The 19,799-nt window shown below is 32.9% G+C and overlaps 2 protein-coding genes across 5 annotated transcripts; one reads left to right on the forward strand and one right to left on the reverse strand.

Annotated features, from left to right (window-relative positions):
* Positions 1–1,113: 1,113 nt before the first annotated feature.
* Positions 1,114–6,653, reverse strand: LOC116850490. The gene is made up of 4 exons (XM_032828819.1): positions 6,389–6,653; positions 5,871–5,991; positions 5,511–5,759; positions 1,114–5,027 (listed from the first exon to the last, which is right to left on the reverse strand). Exons 1-4 carry the CDS (start codon positions 6,491–6,493, stop codon positions 1,114–1,116), a joined length of 4,389 nt encoding a protein of 1,462 aa, XP_032684710.1. The 5' UTR covers positions 6,494–6,653.
* Positions 6,654–7,506: 853 nt separating this feature from the next.
* On the forward strand, positions 7,507–18,022 carry LOC116850449. Of its 4 annotated transcripts, XM_032828759.1 has the most exons (6): positions 7,749–7,915; positions 7,990–8,031; positions 13,145–13,217; positions 13,332–13,493; positions 14,513–14,666; positions 16,585–16,731. In XM_032828759.1, exons 3-6 carry the CDS (start codon positions 13,146–13,148, stop codon positions 16,698–16,700), a joined length of 504 nt encoding a protein of 167 aa, XP_032684650.1. In that variant the 5' UTR covers positions 7,749–7,915; positions 7,990–8,031; position 13,145; the 3' UTR covers positions 16,701–16,731. The 4 variants fall into 4 exon arrangements, with proteins under 4 accessions (XP_032684646.1, XP_032684647.1, XP_032684649.1 ...); XM_032828755.1 differs by lacking the exons at positions 7,749–7,915; positions 7,990–8,031 and adding an exon at positions 7,507–7,738 and having other exon boundaries at positions 16,585–18,022; XM_032828756.1 differs by having other exon boundaries at positions 7,748–8,031.
* Positions 18,023–19,799: the final 1,777 nt, after the last annotated feature.

Here is a 19,799-nt window from a genome sequence, read left to right on the forward strand (position 1 = left end):
GACTTTTATGTTCACATCAACCCACTCTACGTCCCTACAAAATGCCTGAAGGAGAGTGTGAGACACCCTGTATATAGAATGTCCGAAATCTTTCTTGACACAAATCATAGGAAAGTAGAACGGATTAAACGGAACAGAAAAATCAAATATCATTTTGCGAAATTCGTAATAGTTTTCGAGTAATTGATAATTTTGTCTTAGCAAATTAGCGCTCGGGCCGGCGCGCGACCGTAATATACGCGAATCGCCGCTCGCTGCGTCCCTCCGCCCATAGCTACGATGTGTCTCGTAGCCATAGTTACCATAGTTACAAGATCAGCGTAGTTATGGGTAGAGGGACGCAGCGAGCGGCGATTCGCATGAGTCACGGTCGCGCGCCGGCCCAAGCGCTAATTTGCTGAGACAAAATAATTAATTACTCGAAAACTATTGTGAATTTCGCAAAATGGTATTTGACTTTTCTGTTGTGTCAAGAAAGGTTTCAGATACCTTGTATATATATGAAACTTACATAACAAATTTTTTCTTACGCGTTAAACATATGAAATTATAATATTAAAAGAAACCAATAAATTCCTACATAGCGTATCTATTATTTCGGATAATTTATAATATTAAGGACAAATTGTGAATCATAGTGAATTCGATGGAAGTTCGTGAGCAGAATTTTACCAAAATTAGGATGGAGACGGCTAATTAATATCTATAATTTAGTACTGCATTTTAGTACTACCCAATTTTAGTGCATAGTCGAACAGTTTAGCAGGATTTCGCAGTGGAAGACGGAATTCTACTTTTTTTGTACAAATCTGATCGATGTGAGTCTGCATTTTGATTATAAGATATACTTAAAAATTCCCTTTTCATTGATTATAAGATATATTTAAAAATTCCCTATGGCAATAAAAATAATCGGTTACCTAAGATACATTGGGCAAATTTATAATTAATATTTTACTTACATGTGAGATACACGAATCGGTTCTCAGTCACGTCTATTTTTATAATTTAAATCTGACAGCAGCTGTATCGTATTAAACAAATACTTCTTCGATGCTTATGTAGTGAGCATCGTTTAGATATTACATACCGAAGTTATAAGATAATTACGTTTTAATTTCCATTGTTGGAAGGGTGCGCAGAGTTATAAGCAGAAGTAAAAATATTCTCAGCGGTATCATTCAAAAACTCTTCCATCAAACTACTTTCATGCGATGTCAATTCTGACCTGTTATTATTCTTTTCGTATAAGGAATTTATATCACTTTCATCGCTCGAATACATTCCAGAAAATTGGCCTGCCAAAAATCCATTTATTTTTCCATATACAGTCCTGCCTTCATCTTCGCTTCTTATGCTATTTTGCGTCTCGTCTATTAATTTTAAGGCTTCGACATTATGAGATTGTAAAGTTGTATCGCTATTTTTAATTTCTGAATTTAAAATTGACCTTGCCCTTTTATTTTCCGAGATAGCTTGCCCATTCGCAAGTTGTGGCACTTTTTGAAGCTCCTTGTCTGCTGATTTCAATATCGATGTTTGGCTACTGTATGATTCCACAAATGACATCTTAGGAGAAAATATTTTCATAGACCTCTCAAAGGAGACATTAGATATATTTTCCTCAGTTCTATTTTTTGACATGCCGAACTGACGATTGTCATCTTTATCGTTATTATTACCGAGATTTGACAATCGTGATGTTATATCATTATCAACATTTATGAAAGATGAATTATTCTCGGATATCTTGTCTTCAATATTAATATCAATCGCGCTTAAATATTTCTCATCTTGCTCTTCATAGTAACTGACATGTTCTAATGACTTAACAGATGATACATCTGGATTATCTGAAGAACTATTGCTCAAATATAAAATTTGTTTATTTTCATCGTCAACCATATTATTGTAATAGATATTTTGACTTAGTGAAATTTTATCGTACATATTATTTCCTTTATCGTTGTTCATATCGCTCGTATTGAAAGTACAAGATGGAAAATCATTAATCACAGTCACATTACTTATATTCCCAAACTCTTCGATTTGTTCGATTGAAATATTGCGTGTATCTTCTTCCGACATCTCGATACCAAAGTTCCTCAACACACTAATGATAAGTTGAAGTGACAAATTATCGGTAGTCGCATTATCTGTTTGACGATGATTTGCATCAAATATCAAGATGTTCGTCGCTTGGACATTTTCGATGCTCAAACGCGCACTTCTTTGAGATTCAGAATCTTCGACAATCGCGCTTTCAGATTCGCTGGGGAATTCATCCCGACCGATAAATATTATACACAAGTCGGGATTATTTTCTTCCTCAGCAATGCGATTACTATTAATATTGAAAAGCAATGAACGACTCAGGTCACTTCGACTTCCCATTATCCATTCAAAATCAAAGTCAAACAACAAATCTCGATTTTGTACATTCATCTCGTTGTTCACTCGGCAAACAAACTCCACGTTGAAATCCGTCCGCCGCCAAATCTCAAAATTTGAAAAAGATCCCTGAAATCTTGTCTGAGCGCGCCGAAAAATCCTCATTATGATTTCGGGCTTGAAGAAAAAAGCGTTGTGTAACATACTAGTGGTATTGTTATCGACGATATCGCGTTGTTGACTTTCGCGGAATCTTCCGTTTTCCGGAAGTTCACCTTGCAAATTTTTATTAATTAGTGTGATTCCTCCAGGCTGAAGAGTCCATTCGATGTTCCTTGTGATTTCCCGGAGGTTCAACGATACACACGTACGTCTCGCGTTACGATCGCTCAAGTCGAAACCATTGCTTACATTATCACGTATTTTGAGTAAGTGGCTCATGGCACTAGCTTCTGAAAGCCGATCATCAGGGACATTATCAACTTTTAAAAGATTAGAAGCTCTCGTTGGAATGTCGATATCTTCCTCATATATCGACGACGCAGCATGTTTCGATGAATCGTGTTTTCTTCCGGCAATCAGATTATAATTCGAAGAAGTGAACTTGCTGTAAGCTGCCAAAGCTTCCAATTTTTCGACCGATCGCTTATAGTTTGTAGGTAAATCGTTTCCTGTTATTGCTCTTGTCTCTTCTCTGTTTCCAAACAAAATAACATCGTTGCAAGTCTTCGAGTCCTTCGTCTTTGAAATCTCGGCTTCCTTCAGCGATCGCTCGTAATTTAACGATGAACCGTATTTCTTCCTCGCTTCCAGCTCATTCTTATTATCTAACAAAGTTTGCTTATTGCAGATTTTCAAAGCTCTCGACTCTATCGCTTCGCGTTCTTCAGCCGATAGTTTCCGGCTCGGAGACAAGTTGTATCTGTTTCTTCCCCTTATCTGTTTCTCATCTTCCAACAAGATAAAATTGAAAGTTCTCGCCTCCATCATTTCGCGTTCCTGAAATTTCATGTAATTCTTCTTTTTAAATGACTCGAAGTCGTTGGCTAAACGCAAGTTTAACGATTGTGTATGTCGCGCCTGTTGAACGTGCTTTAATTTATGTTGTCTGCTCAAAGAACCCTTCGACTCGTTAAAAGTTTCAGTCTGAATGCTTTTCAAATCTGTCTGGCGAGCAAACGGTTTATTGAACGTGACAAATTTCTTGTCATATCCCGAGGGACGTGCAGTTTGCGCCAGAGACATGCTGTCCCAAGTAACTGGTTGCTTCTCTAAACATTCGTGATACGTTTGCGTTCGTTTCTTTAAGCGTCGCTCCAAATGTTTTAACGCGAACCTGTCTCCGTTAGGTCTGTCTTCTTGCGCGACGACATTAGAAATGGAACATTTCAATTTTTTGTTATCGGTGTCGTGATTGACATTTTTGTTCTTAGTGTTAGTCGATTGCGCATTCTCCTTATTCTTATGTGTGTGAATATTCATGCTCGAAGCACAATGACACGTAGGTAATGACATTTTTGAGTTTGTAGAATGCTCTTTTCTATCCACGTTTATGGTAAGTGAGGCTTGCTTCGTCTCGACTCGGTAAGTGTGTCTTCTCTGATCAGATTTGCTGATCCACTTGTGTTCGCAGCTCACAGGAATAAAACAAAATTTTGCTTCCATGTCTTTAACAAGAGAAGGACATACTTTAACATTCATATTCCTTTCATGTTGGCTCAAAGAACATTGTATAGTTTTCGTAATTTTTTGCGCTTCTTCTTTCTTCTCTCTCGATATGGTATAAAAATCATGTAATGTCATTGGTGTTACATGATCTTTTACTTTATCGCTTGTAATGTTTCCGTTTTCAGACTGTAACAAATGGCTCACAGCTTCCTTCCGCTTCTCAGTAAAAATATCTTTTCTTTTATCCCGTAAAACAGTTTCGCTGTTATCCATCTTCTGTTTCGCTGTTTCCTTCTTCATTAGAAAATATGCAGTAGCGTTTTCCTCTCCTAAAGCGACGTCTTCCGTTACATCGATATTTTCTTCTTCAGTGCCTATTTTGTTATTTTCTTTATCGTCTATCACGATTTGTTTATCCCTGAAAGCATACTCTGTTTCTTCTCCGTCTTTTTCAAGAGAAAAATATGTCATCATTTTTTCCACTGGATTAGATATTTTTGCTGTTGCATCTCGTCTATTCCAATAGGAGCGCTCTTGTATTCTAGCACGTGCGTCCATTATATCCTCTGCAGTTATATCGAGCATCTTCATTGATTTTTCAGCCACGCTTAGGTCATTAACGATCGAATCATAATCATTTGTACCGTTCGCGTCGTAATTCTCGCTGGTGATCAAAGTCGTCAATGATTTGGAAATTCGCAAATCACAATACTCTTTATTGAACTTCACTCTATTGGGCGATTTTTCAAAAAGCTCGTCCAAACTCAGCAGACTTGTGTACTTACCTCGTCGAACAATTGCTATACCAAGACTCATATTGTCCAAAGAATGCCTGAACCTTCTGACAGTATCAATAACACTCGTGTTACTTCTTCGTGCGACCCGCTCAAAAAATTCACGAATTGTCGCCGCTTTTCGTAGTTGCATGTACCAGTTAAGAGTTGCGCACCATTTCCAAATTGAGATTGCTAGAATAACTAACACTTTTGCAAGATTCATTATTTGATCGCATAAGCAGAGAGAATATTTTGCGTCAATGACGGATAATATCTTTTTCTTTCCCACAGAAGAGACAACCGGTTTAAAATAATAACTTCAAATAATATTTATTCTCGTTTTTAGTTATTATATTATTGCATATTTAATTTCAAGAGATATAAAATGCCAATGAAAATTACTTCAGAATGAAGAAAGATGAAAATATATCTGTGATAATTATATTATCTTTTGTTTCAATAATACGAGTGTTGTTATTGTGTATTCAATACCTATACAGCACAAATCTTCAAAATACATTCTAAAGACATTCTAAAGACATTCATACATTCTAAGAATGTTCCAGAACATTCTCTGGAAATTTTGTGCTATTTGGGTATGTACAATAATACAAAAAGTATCTGAAATATCTCTCTGTTTCTTTTCCTAGATTAACTTTGTTTTCATTCGCTTACCTAGCCGTATAACTTTCTTTATTATAAACTCAGCAAGAAGTGACGTTGTGATGCTTCCATTATGCCACAATATCAAAGTAACGATAACAACGACAATTTCCAGTAGGATATCTTTGACAAAACTAAGCACCATCCAAAGTATAAGCAAATTCTGTCGATCTCGTGTTAATATTGTGTAGATATTAGCGACGTGTGCAACGAGAGATACACTATTGATGACAAAACGAGCCACGACGATCTGCGATAGAACTGAAAATATTCAAAATATCGCATAATTAAAAAAAAAAAGAAATATGTATACATCAGTGTGATAACAAAAATGATATTTTATCAAGAGAAATAAAGACAGAGAATACAAACTGGTTTTGATCCAGTCGATATCTTTCACATCTGAATTGTCAGGTTCTAAAACTGGCAATTCCCAGATTTTCTTGAGCTGTAGATCTCCCTTCAGCCAACCCCAATTGAAGTTATTGACAATCTTGTTAAAGTAACGAAATACACTTATAATTTAAACAGAACTAGTGCTTAAACTGTCTAAATTAATATAGATGTATAAATAAAAATATAAAATAAGTGCATAAAAATAAAATAAGTTTAAAAGTAAAATAAACCTTATAAATATGTGCGCATTTAATATAATTTTATATCATGTAATTTAATATCATTTAATCCTTTTAATTTAATATAATTTCGGCGAATTTTTATCGCAAATATGATTGAAATATGTTAAATAAATGTTAAATAACATCTTTACACGACTTTATGATTTTATTACAAGATTTTATTACAAGAAAATTTAAGTACTTTTAATAATGATTTATCTATCTTAAATCTATAGTAATAAACTGTAATAAGCAATATATCAAGACACTTACTAGATTTAATAAGCTTACGGCATTTATTAATAATATCTGCAGTTGAGACGTTTTTCTGATGAAACCAAACGTCATGTACCCAGATCTTTGGAACCAATTCATCATTGAGTTTATTCGTTTTCACGATCATTCTCAATACACAAGTGCTCTAACTTTGAATTTTTGCAATTAAATGTTAAAAATTTGATTAGAAATATAGTTTACTTAACCTCAGGTTAAGTAAACAGAACAACCACGGATCGTCCGCTATCGATAGATGTATAAAATTCCGACGTTTCATTTTCTTTATTTCTGCATAGAAAGTATGTCAACGTCATATATATATATATATATATATATATATATATATATATATATATATATATGTCTCTAATAAAAATATAGTAAAAATATATGTCTCTAACAAAAATATAGTAAATAGAAAGAAAAACTCTATTTATACCAATTTATTATCTTTCCTATCCTTTCTTTTCAAAATCATTCATATCACGTTGTGTGTGTGTTGTGTGTGTGTGTGTTGTGTGTATGTGCGTATGTATGTGACATAATAATTACGAAGTCTATTTTTTCTAAAAGAAAACAAGAACGTAGCCAGCCCGATAGGTATGTACTATTACGAAAAAAATTACACGATCCAATTAACGAAGTAGAGATTTCCCTCACTCCTTGTTCCAGTGTTTAGAGTTAAAGACTGTATATCGAACTGCGAGCGAATGTCTAGACGCAATGCAAGAAAGATCGTGCAATTCTAACGCAATATGCGGCTTTCCCACTAAGATGAAACGCGCAACGGATGCAGGTCAAATACGAAGTCGTCGGACGAGGGTTATCTTTTCTTGTCGCTGGGCTTATTGAGAATCTACACACGAGCAGATTTTACGTAGGAGATTCATACAAGATGCACAGCCGCGCGCACTTTGAAAGGCTCGCTCTCTTCGCCGCGTTCCGCGTTCCGCGTCTCCTCGCATCTCGCATCGCAAGTCGCGCGCAATATATGCCATTCGCATAAGCCGCGGTAGCGCACACACGACATACTACACACGCGACTGACCTTCCTGGTGTTGGTCAGACACCGGTGTGGGTGTAGGTGTAGATGTAGGTGTATATACCGTCGAGGTTTGGCGCGGTCGCGTACTGTTCTTGGCACAGTTTCTGGTCATCTCCTATTGCGAGCGGAACGCGCGATACTTCGTACGCTGGACCTGCGTGCGGTTCTCCCGCGTCTCTCCTCTTCATTCCGTTCGCCCTGCACATCCGCGTCCGTTTTCTATTTCTCGGCCGTCGTCGCACGTCTGGCACCTGCGCCATCGATATCTTTCGAGTGAAAAAAGAATCGCACTCCGAAAAGAAGTGAGTATAGAGGCGCGACATTCGGTGACATTTAAGCAGGTTGTTCGTCGTCGCGCGAAATTGCGAGACTGAATATTGTGCACGGCGCGACATAAAAAGTGTATTCTCTCTATTGAATAATTAATCCAAAGTGAAGGCTATAAAGTTGTCGGTGACAAAAGTGGCAGAGTGGAAACGGTAACTCGCGCACAAGGTGATTCAAATAATGATGTAATCGATCGTTACTTCACCGCCTTTTATTTGCATTGCAGTGCTATAATAGTTTGCAATCATCGTGACAGCCCACTTTACAGGTGATATGGATATATGTTTATGTGCTGTTTGTATTATTTACCACATATTATGACACACACCCACGCGTACGCGTGTCTATATACAGAATGTTTTGCTTCTATCGAATTATTTTGTAATAGCAGATTTTCTGGGCAATTTGTGGGTGATTTTTTCTTAACAAAAATGTAGTGGAAAATAATTTTTTTTCACTTACTTATTTTTTAAATTTCTATAATTCAATCTCTAAAATAGTGCACTTTTGCTGCAAAGAAAATTAAAATTTTATCTAAGTAAAATATATTTAAATGTTCCAAAGGTCAATATAAATTAAAAATTCTAGCACAAAAATGTCATGGTCACCTCATAATTCCTTATATATAAACGACTAAAGCCGAGTTTTCTGGCGTCGTGCAGATTTCGCGCGCTCAGGCCCGTAATATTACATACGCGAGTATAAAGATCGTTCGTTTGTTAGAATGAATCTGTTCATCTATTATCGACAGATTTTCTATATGGAGTTTTAGTGGTTAGCTAACTTTGTTTTCTGAATTTATGTGTATATGCTACAGACAATTAGACAACAGTTAATTACTTTAATTATTATTAAGAAATTTTTATTGTTACAATCTGTAATGAAATTTTAGAGATAGTACACGCGATTTACCTACTGATAAACTCTGACAAAGAATTTTACAAAAGATTCTAGTAGCTGTTTAATTAGATGTGCTCAATTATACGTTGAGATAAACGTTGGACTATTTCTAAACATATATTCTGAATGGCCTATTAATAATAATAAAAATAAAAATAATTAATTAATTAATTATTAGAAATTTCCAACTATACCCACCATATTTAGATATTCACACATCAAGACCGTTGATTATTCAAGAAAGCGTCGAAATGTCTCAAAACAGATCTGTCATTGTGAATTTTAATTTGTGTTAGCAAAGTTAAGAATGATTCTAGATTTAACTAGTGGATAGAGGCATTATTGAAACTTAGTGTGTATGCAACTTGGCACGTGTATCGCGATTATATATTTAGTATATACTTGAAAATCGCATGGCATTAACATCCTTTGCATGTATAAACGCTGACGCAAGTTGACAATTTTATTTTTATAAATTACAATAAATTATAGTATAACTGATGAAAAAGAGAACTGACTTAGAACCTTTCCCTCTATAATATATAGAAAAATAATTTAATTTGTCTATATATTTATACACATATAAGCATCATAATTAATACGTCTGACTCGATCATGTTATAAATCTTAAATGAAGCAAATATAATCAAGCAAAAATGAATAAATAAATTTTGTATAATAAATAATTTAAATGACGCACAAGTGACACGCATTTTATATAAAAAATTCTGTAATTGTATTAAGATTTATATACACGTAAATGTACACGTTATATATATGTTATGTACATATAAACAATCGTAAAGCGTTAATTAATTATAGAAATGCAAAATTAGTTAAACATTATTTTATATTTATAAACTGCCGTTTATTAATAAAATTAATATGTATTTTTATTAGTAAAATAAAATATGTCATTTCAATAAAAATTAATGAAAGTAAAAGACAAATTAAGAATCGGTTTAAAAAGGGAAAAAACTGTAAAGCAATAGCTGGAGAACTCGGAAAGTAAAGTCACTTTCGTACAGAACAGATGAGATTGTCGATCAATACTAGAATCTTTAGGAGTTTACTTTAGATTACCGAAGGATAATAATTTTCTTCGTTGTTATACTTCTTAGGTCACATTCTATTTCTTGTATTAATTGAATATCAAACCGCACGCAAAATATCTCTACAGGGCGGCGTCCCTTTCTTTACGTTCACGATCAATCGACATATCTAGGTCAAGAGAACTGATCTTGCTCCATTTGACGGCCTCCCCCCATTCCTATCGAGTAGTATTGTATATTTTTAACCAGCGTTTTTCACGAGTCGCTTACTCACCGGCTAAATTTAACATTAATTCCGTGTGCAACGCGTGTATCGCATGCGCGTCAATCGCGACGCTATTTTCCGCAAAAATATTTTCTTATTTCGATAATCGCACTTAGCACCTACAAGGTGTATACTGCAAGCGTGGCAGATGTTTAGCGTCATTCAATACTTATATATCTTATCGCATTTCTTATTTGAAAATATAAACGAGATCAACGTTACGAGTAACTTACAATATTGCTATTCTAAAATGAAATAAAATTTACTAAACTTACACAAATTTTAATGCGTGCATAAGAGTATTGAAAACATAAATACTTACGACTAACATTTTATTAATATAAATACATTTGTTAGATTATTAGTTAACAATTTATCTGTATGTATATATACAAAGTTGTATTTAATGTATGATAATATCGTCTAATATAATTTACCTGAAGTATAGTTATTGTATACATCTTTGTAAAGAAAGAGGAAACAATGATTTTAAGAAGTTATCATGACGCATGATATTCATTTTCAGCGAGTGCTGAAAGTAGACTATAATACTTACCTTTAAAATATTCATTCTCTTGAAAATGATTAACGATCGAGCTTTACAATGATCTCTTGTGGCGATGATGTAATCCCTTCCCGCGCGAGAGCTGGATAGAATCGTGCGTTTCAGAATCGTACGCTCTTCCGCAATATGCATCTACAAGTAACAACTATTCTCTGTTAAAAGAAGATAACTATATTCTCCTGCACGTATTATAATTATAATTTATAGGTTTTTAGTTTCTATACATTATATAGAGTAAATCCTACTAAATATTTTTTCAAAACATTCCAGAAGTATCTTTCTCGTAACAGAATGTCAAAGATCGTTAATACTTATCTTAATCTCCGTCACCGATTATAATATCAGGAGTGAGGGAATTTATGCAAAATATTCTCGTGTAAAGCAATCTTTCTGTCAACGCGAAACCGGTTTGTAAAGTGCGCGATTATTGAAATTATAAAATACGTCGCGTAACTCTTAGCTACTAATCTAGCATACAGTTTTTACGATTCGATCATTTTGCGTTCTCACTTAATGCTTCACATCGATTAAACTACTGACGCATTTCTCTTTATTTCCTTCTCTCCCCCTTTTCCTATCTGCCTTACTACCTTGAATTTTAAAAGATAATTAGTATACATGAAAAATGTAAGAAACATTTCTTGACCTTCCACCTTTCTGACGTCATGGATGAAGATAATCAAGGCGTCAAGGACCATCTTTGAAACACATACACCGCTTCCAACGTGTTGGTCAAGTACATTCTCCGATTTAGTGAATCGCAAGGTGATCTTAATCGGCCGATCTTCTATTGCGGTGACGTGATAGTGCTCTACGAAGCGAACGAGAGAGTTCGGAAGACAGATGGAGAACCGTGTACATTGCGCTTCCTTATAACGGAAGGAAGACCTTAAACGAATTTTCTCGACCACTAACCGTCATGGAAGCGTGTATACGACCTTATACGAATTTATTTTTAATTTCATTATTATCCTTTAGCCAATTTTCCTCGCACATAAACACGACGAGATAGATAAATTAATAGATATTAGATTTGCAATTGCAACAATACACGCGACGATAACGCAATGCGATACTTAACCGAATTTTTATCGACACCTACACTTTTCACAGGATGTTTACTAAATTGTTAATTACATAGTATTCTTTATTAAAACTTAAAAAACCTATTCAATACAAGATATTTTAGCCGTTGATTGACTCTGCCACTTGTATTAAAACTAAAGAAATGTATTTTGAGTAAAATGACTTGATATTAAATATAACATTTTTTTATTAACCCAGATTTATTATTTAATCACCAAAAATATATATATATACAGATGCCTATTTTAAAAGATGCGCCTTGATAATTTTTCAGCCAAGCATATTCAGCAAAAATGTTTCATACAAAAGTTGTCGGGTTCAGAGGGAAACATCTGAAGATGACCTTGACTTTAACCTTGGAAGTAATTTTGAAGATTATTCGAAGGTCAATTTTGCTTTTTAAATAGAAATATCTATTTTTTATTACGGAATTTTATTCTACGTAAAGAATCTAACAACTTTTGTTTGAAAAAAATTTTTATACAGTTTCTATTTTCTAAGATATTTACGGAAATATCTACAAAATTATTGGTTTCAATAACTTTTTACTCGAATTCTATCAACTATCTTCAATTTACTGAAAAATATCAAAAGATAAAAAAGTTCATTTTTTTCTCATAGAGCTCTGAGAATTTTTTCAGAATTTTTTAATTAACTTTTTAGTACTGCATTTTCTTGCATTTTTTTGAAGTACTAAAAAGCTTATAAAAAATTCTAAAAAAATTCTCAGAATTCTATGAGAAGAAAATAAACAATTTTTATCTCTTGCTATTTTTCGGTAAAGTTGATAAAATTCTAGTAAAAAATTATTCAAACCAATAATTTTGTAGATATTTCCGTAAATATCTTAGAACGTAGAAATCGTATAAAAATTTTTTTCAAATAAAAGTTGTTAGTTTCTTTACGTAGAATAAAATTTCCTAATAAAAAATAGATGTTTCTATTTAAAAAGCAAAGTTGACTTTCGAATAACCTTTAAAATGACCTCCAAAGTCAAAGTCAAGGTCACTTTCAGATGTCCCCCTCTAAACCTGACAACTTTTATTTGAAACATTTCTGCTGAAGATGTTTGACTATAGAATTATCAGCATCTTTTAAAATAGGACACCCTGTATACAAACATATGTGTGTACAAACATATGCGCGAGCGTATTTACGTATATTTCACGTGTGTATTGATATTTAGTTGTTATACAACTAAATTTGTCGATGATAATGTTAGAAGACAACTGTTTTAAGTTACTGAATTGGGATTTACGAAGTGACGTAAATATAATAGAAAGTAACAAAATTAATAAAAATACAGAATGCAAAAAGTGTAGAAATAATTCTACACAGATACCAGATGATTGATAGACTCGATCTTGCGTTTAGAACATGTCACGTAAATATCTTTATAGGTCTTTATAGGTGATTCTCTTCACCTAAAAAAAATATATCACTACCGTAAATGAGTAATGAAACATAGTTGATTATTTAAAGAAAGTAATCTTTCATGTTTTCTCTGTTTTAGAATGCAATTGACAACGTGTTGTAGATGCTGTTCCTTAAAGACGGGAACAATATTCAGCGGAGTATGTGGAATCGTAAGTTCTTCTGTTTCTGAATGTTTCGCTTTAGTGTATTTGGTTATTCATATCGATTAATACATATTGTACAATACAATAAATACAAATAATACAATTGGATGTTTTATACAGGTACTCGCCGTGATTTCCCTAATCTTGATCTTCACAGTGAATGTAGAATGGAAAACAATAATAATCGATATCCTAGACAAAACAGCCGTAAAAATTATTTTCGCCATCAATCTCTGCATGACTATTTTAATCTCTTTGCTGCTAATAATTGGCGCTGTGAGGGTAAGGAAGTATTTCCCAATACACAATATTTACAAAATATTTTAAAAATATAGATATTAAATATTTTATAAATATTCAAATGTCCGAGATTTTCACAGGTATAAAAAAGATTATAATAAATATTTAAAAATATCTATGAAAAACATTTTTCGCAAATATTTTTATGAAAAAGTTTATGATTTATGAAAGATTTATGATAAATATTTTTCATAAATATTTTTAAATATTTATCATAATCTTTTTCCTGAAAATCTCGGACATTACAATATATATAAAATATTTAATATCTATATTTCTAAAATATTTTGTGTTACCTGAAAATCTCGGACATTACAATACATATAAAATATTTAATATCTATATTTCTAAAATATTTTGTAAAGATTGTGTGCTGTCTGGGTTTGTAAATGCGACAATAAAATATTATAAGGACATGTCCGGACAGCAAAAGCATTAAACTAAGCATTAACTAAGCATTAAGATTAAGCATTAAAAATTATCTTTGCAAAAGAAATGATTTTAGTTTAATAAAAAAATTTATGGCCTAGGATAAGAAAAAACGCATAAATTTTATATATTTTATATAAAATATTGGTAAACTGCTATTAATTACATTCTTTATTAAAGCTCTTTTTTTACATTCTTTATAGTTTATTAAAACCAGAATTAGAAACCGTTAAACTATTAATAAATTAAATCATTTGTTGGATATAATGTTTATCTCTGTAAATAAATTTTATATCCCACTAATAAATGTTCAAGTATTCTTTTCTCAGCGTACTTCATTAAACTCTGCGAAAAAAATAGTTATAAGTCTTTTCGACTCTAATTTTAATCTCTCCTTAATTGTAATAAAAAATAGTGTTATGTGAGCGCGAATTTATTAACGCTCCGTATATCATTGATGTGTATATGTATTGATATATACGTGTATCTGAAATTATTTTTACGTACAAACATAGTCCTAATTGAATGAGTAATAATAACGAAAAATACACTAAATTAACTTAAATTTACAGAAAAATACATTTATGATGCTTCCATGGGTAGTCCTAGGCATTATGTTAGCTGTCGCTCTTTTTGTGAGTGTTCTTTACACATCAATCATGTTCTTCGTAAATCACGAAGTCCTCAACGGCGTTCTTTGGTTGGTATTCGGTCTAATAGCTGTCGGTAAGTTATTTCATATTATTCTATATTGTATTCAATGCAACTGTAAAATTTAATTAATATTTTTATTAAATTCTGTTTTCGGTAATTATAAGGTAGAATAAGGATTTTTCCGAATTTTGATATTTTTTTGCTGCAATCTTAATAAATATCTTTGTTGTTATTCCAACATTGATAATCAAGTGGGGAAGCCGAAAAGTACGTAACCTTTCAATATTTTTAATTATTTTTTCCTACGTAGCTTTTCGAGGTTTGTGGCACTTTCATTTCAATTTGTGATCATTAAACTTTAAGTTAAGTAACTTTAGCTAAAGTACTTGCGCCCCTTCTCCCGCCATGGTGCAGGGGAACTTGGGGGTATAGCCCCCCAGTTACACGTCTAAGAACAGACACCTTTTTTATTGTTTACCTTATTTCAATAATATAAACATAACTATGGTGGTCGCTTATACTTTCCGAGATATTAATAAAAAAGATGCCTGTCTCTAGCCGTGTAACTGAGGGGCTTCGCCTCCCAGACCTCTCGCGGCGGGAGGGGGGCCAAATCTGTTGTACTTAAGCTAAAGAGTGAAAATTTCTCACAAAAGTGAAAGGAATATGTGTATATTTTATAGAACTGTCTTGAAAAATTACGTTATATTCATACAACTTTTTTTGTTAATAAACAATTTTTAACAAACAACGAGCGACGGCTAAAACCTTCAGATTTTTTAAATCATTGCGCTCGATAACGAAACCGCGGTGACAAATAAAACAGGCATGATTCATGATAAAAAAATTAATCGGTTAAAATCAGTTAAAAATGTTGTTGAAACATGTTGTTAAAGCAATATTTGTTATGTAGCAAAATAGATGACACTAGTAACATTACTTGCGTACTTTTATTTTTATTTTGTTTTATTGTTATATTAATGTAATATAGGATTAATTAATAATTAATTAATACTTTTTTATTGTTTATGACTGCATATCTTTGAAATACGATTTAAAAACTCAATGTACAATTTGAAGACCCGGTCTCCAATTTAAACAAAAATTCAATGTTTATTTTTGTAAAAATTATTTTTTTATATTACCAATAAAGTAGTGTTTGTTACTAATAAATAAATGTTCTAATCTTTTCAGTATTTTGTTGCAATTTCAGTGTTAAACTTTAAGAGATACGATATTCTACGTACAGGTATATGTTAGAAAAAATAGTTAAAAACATAGATAGTTTATATATTTTTCAGGCTCCTCCATTTGATTACTGTTGGAATAACAACAAAGATATTTATCAAGATTGCAGCAAAATAAATATCAAAATTCGGAAAAGTCCTTATTCTACATAATTACCCTGTTTTTTTCTTCAAAAGATCTATTTTAAAGTCTATTCGGATATATTTTGTCCGAAAAACGATTTCCTCGACAATGCTTTGTTTCTTTTAAATAAGAAATTAATATTAATAATAAACTATGTATATATAGTCATGTAAGAATTAATAGATATTAAAATTATTCTTTCTAATATTAATAAAAATTCCTGATTGCACAAAACGTCCTGAGATCACCATAAATATACTTAGGACATTCCGAGAGCCACTTTCTTAGATATCCTGTATATATCCAGAATGATTTTGGAACGTTTTGTGCTATCTCAGCAGAGATTTCCGGTCTCAACAGAGCTCGGAACAGTTTGCCAATTTCGGCCTATTCTACGCCTTCTATCTCCTCCTTGCCGCGCGGCGGGCCTAGAAAGTGACGTGCCTCTAAACTTGGAGCCGCGACTGGTTGTAACCATCACTTTTGAGGCCCGCCGCGCGGCAAGGGAGAGATAGAAGGCGTAGCTCCCGAGAATCGGCCGAAATTGGCAAACTGTTCCGAGCTCTGATCTAGAACATATGCATATCAAAATGCGTAATACTGTTTTAACTTTTTGCAGTGGTATACACATACATGTGGTTGGTGGTGTACAGTTATTTCCAGCAATTGAGGTTTGATAAGTTGAATAAAAGAATAGGGCCTTATGGAAAACCGTACAATTATCGACGACCATGAAAGCAAAATTGGACACATAGATATAATTGCATGTTGAGTTGGTTCAAACGCTATACATCGCATAAGTGCCTTAACACGTGTATTTCTCTCGCTATATGTCGTTTTTACTAAAACTGACTTTTTTATATTACAGTGTCAATTTACAATCCCAGCCAACACAGATTATATCCCAGAATATTCCGGAAAATGCTATAAATCGTCCTAGAGGAATATTCTGAAATAAATATTCTAATATTGTTATAGAAATATGAATCTTCTCTGTAATGGTACTTGGAATATTCGTAATTGAATAATATTATATATTCTGTATGGTATATTATCCGAATGTGATTTCTGAAATATTCAAAAATCTTATATATTGGAATATTCAAAAAATAATCTTATATACCCAGCCAGCACATAATATTCGTGGAAAGACCTATAAATCTTCTTATACGAATATTATGAAATAAATATTTCAATATCTCATTATAGGAATATGAATCTTCTCTGTAATTCAACCTAGAATATTTATAATTGAATAATATTATGTGCGTTTTATGGAATATTCGACGAAAATGACTTTTCAAATATTCAAGAAACCTTGTATATTCAAATATTCGGAAAATAATCTTGTAAGCATATGTGGTACGGGATACACCCACTTTCATATATTGAAAAGTTTGAAGCTAATTAAAAATTTTCACTCTATACTAAATTCGGTACATTAATAAAGAATACTTCGAAAGCGAATAAGCGCTCCAAGCGAACGGCACATGTACCATTATAATAGTCGTTCTCATCAGTTAATAGCAGTGGCTTAGTAGGTAAGGCGAGTTCTTCAAGAACTACAAATGTCTCAGGTTCGAGTCTCTCACTGGAGTCAGCGATTTTTTCCAAGCAAATTATAAATGGAATTAATTAAATGGCACACCATTATAAAAAGATTGCAATAACTAGAGTCACATTAGCAATCACAACAAATATTCTAGGATTAAAAATTTTTCTTTTTATTTAACAATTTTTCTAACAATCTTTTTTCCCGATGTAGAATATTCCTCGATCGAAAATTAAATCATACATAGAATATTCTATGAATATATGTGAGAATATTCCCGAAGAATATTATTAAAATATTTAAGATAGTGTCTATTTAAAAACATAAGAATATTCTCAGAATATTTATCTTCTTAAAAGAACTTTCTATGAATATTCAAATCTTCCTACTGGAAAATCGGAAGATATTCCAGGAACGAATTTGTGTTGACTGGGATATAATACGGAGTACAAGAGAAAGGATTAAAGCAGGGGTGTAGAGATTTATTAAATTTTTTTGCAACATATACATTGTAATAGCATTATGAGAATATTGATATCACTCGTAATTGCACCAAAGCAGGTATTTGTATTACACGATTGATGGATTCATAGACATAAATCATGAACTGTAGCAATTGCTATATACGGTGAAACGTCTAAATTATAAATCCCAGACAACACACAATATTCACAAAATATTAGTAGAAATATAGATATTAAATAATTTATAAATATTCTAATGTCCAAGATTTTCAAGTATGAAAAAGATTATGATAAATATTTAAAAATATTTATGAAAAATATTTATCATAAATCTTTCATAAATTTTAATCTTTTTTATAAAAGTATTTATAAAAAATGTTTTTTATAAATATTTTTAAATATTTATTATAATCCTTTTCATACCTGAAAATCTCGGACATTTGAATATTTATAAAATATTTAATATCTATATTTCTAAAATTTTATAAATATTGCGTGCTGTCTGGAAATAATATTTATTAATATAGATATTATTAGTATTATATACACACACACACATATACACAGGATGTCTGACTCGTACCGTACCAGAGCTAACATATAGCTAGAATAGCTCGAGGTGAATAATAGAATCGGTGTCTTTTTTTAAACAACCACGTAAAATTTTGAGCTATTAACTATAAAAGATTTCTATCGAGCGGGAGCCCACTAGCCAATCAGCACGTGTACTGCGGTGAAACGAACGCTGTACGCGATGTAACATCGGCATGACAGGCTAGCCGGGTCAGCCTCCTGGAAACACGTTTTTCTTGTTGTTAAAAAAGACACCGATTCTATTATTCACCCCGACCTATTCTAGCTATATGCTAGCTCTGGTATGGTACGAGTCAGACACCCTATATATACAGGGTGTCCAAAACTTTTCTTGAAACAATTCGTAGGAAAGTAGAACGGATTAAACGGAACAGAAAAGTCACATACCATTTTGCGAAATTCGCAATAGTTTTCGAGTAATTAATTATTTTGTTTCAGCAAATTAGTGCTTGGGCTGGCGCGCAACCGTGATACAAGCGAATCGCCGCTCGCTGCGTCCCTCCGCCCATAGCTACGCTATATCTTGTAAGTATGGTAACTATAGCTACGAAACACATCGTAGCTATGGGCGAAGGGACGCAGCGAATCGCGATTCGCGCGTATCATGATTGCGCGCCGTTATTCACGCGCTGGCTCGAGAGCTTATTTGTTCAGACAAAATAATTAATTCCTTGAAAATTATTACGAATTTCGCAAAATGGTATTTGACTTTTCTGTTCCTTTTAATCCGTTCTACGTTCCTACGACTTGTGCCAAGAAAGGTTTCCGACACCCTGTGTGTATATAATATATATATATATATATATATATATATATATATATATATACACATATATATATATATATATATACAGGGTGTCCCGAAGTCCCATGATGACCCTTGGTGAGAACGTAGAACAGTTTGAGGTGAGCAAGAAAGTCCTGTGCCGTTTTGCGATATTCGCAATAGTTTTTGAGAAATTAATTTTTTTGTCTCAACAAATCAGCGTACAGAAAGCGGCAGCGGAAAGAAAGATGCCTTCGGCCGACGTGCGACCGTGACACTCGCGAATCGTATCTCGCCGCATCCCTCTGCCCATAGCTACGAGACATAGACTCGCAAAATAATTAATTTCTCAAAAACTATTGCGAATATCGCAAAACGGCACAGGACTTTCTTGCTCACCTCAATCCGTTCTACGTTCTCACCAAGGGTCATCATGGGACTTCGGGACACCCTGTATA

The sequence above is a fragment of the Odontomachus brunneus genome, unplaced genomic scaffold (assembly GCF_010583005.1).
Source record: "Odontomachus brunneus isolate Ranch 3 - 2012 unplaced genomic scaffold, Obru_v1 Obru_scaffold_146, whole genome shotgun sequence".
NCBI classification, from domain to species: domain Eukaryota; kingdom Metazoa; phylum Arthropoda; class Insecta; order Hymenoptera; family Formicidae; genus Odontomachus; species Odontomachus brunneus.

What these genes read in the sequence shown, in the direction of transcription:
- LOC116850490 (XM_032828819.1), bottom strand. Translation starts at nt 6,493, where the DNA reads ATGATGAATTGGTTCCAAAGATCTGGGTACATGACGTTTGGTTTCATC. An exon ending in CCGTAAGCTTATTAAATCTA is followed by an intron (nt 5,992 to 6,388) that starts GTAAGTGTCTTG and finishes TACTTTAACAAG; the next exon opens with ATTGTCAATAACTTCAATTG. An exon ending in AAAGAAAGTTATACGGCTAG is followed by an intron (nt 5,028 to 5,510) that starts GTAAGCGAATGA and finishes TAGTTATTCTAG; the next exon opens with CAATCTCAATTTGGAAATGG.
- LOC116850449 (XM_032828755.1), top strand. Translation starts at nt 13,146, where the DNA reads ATGCAATTGACAACGTGTTGTAGATGCTGTTCCTTAAAGACGGGAACA. An exon ending in TAATAATTGGCGCTGTGAGG is followed by an intron (nt 13,494 to 14,512) that starts GTAAGGAAGTAT and finishes TTAAATTTACAG; the next exon opens with AAAAATACATTTATGATGCT. An exon ending in ATTCGGTCTAATAGCTGTCG is followed by an intron (nt 14,667 to 16,584) that starts GTAAGTTATTTC and finishes AACTTTTTGCAG; the next exon opens with TGGTATACACATACATGTGG.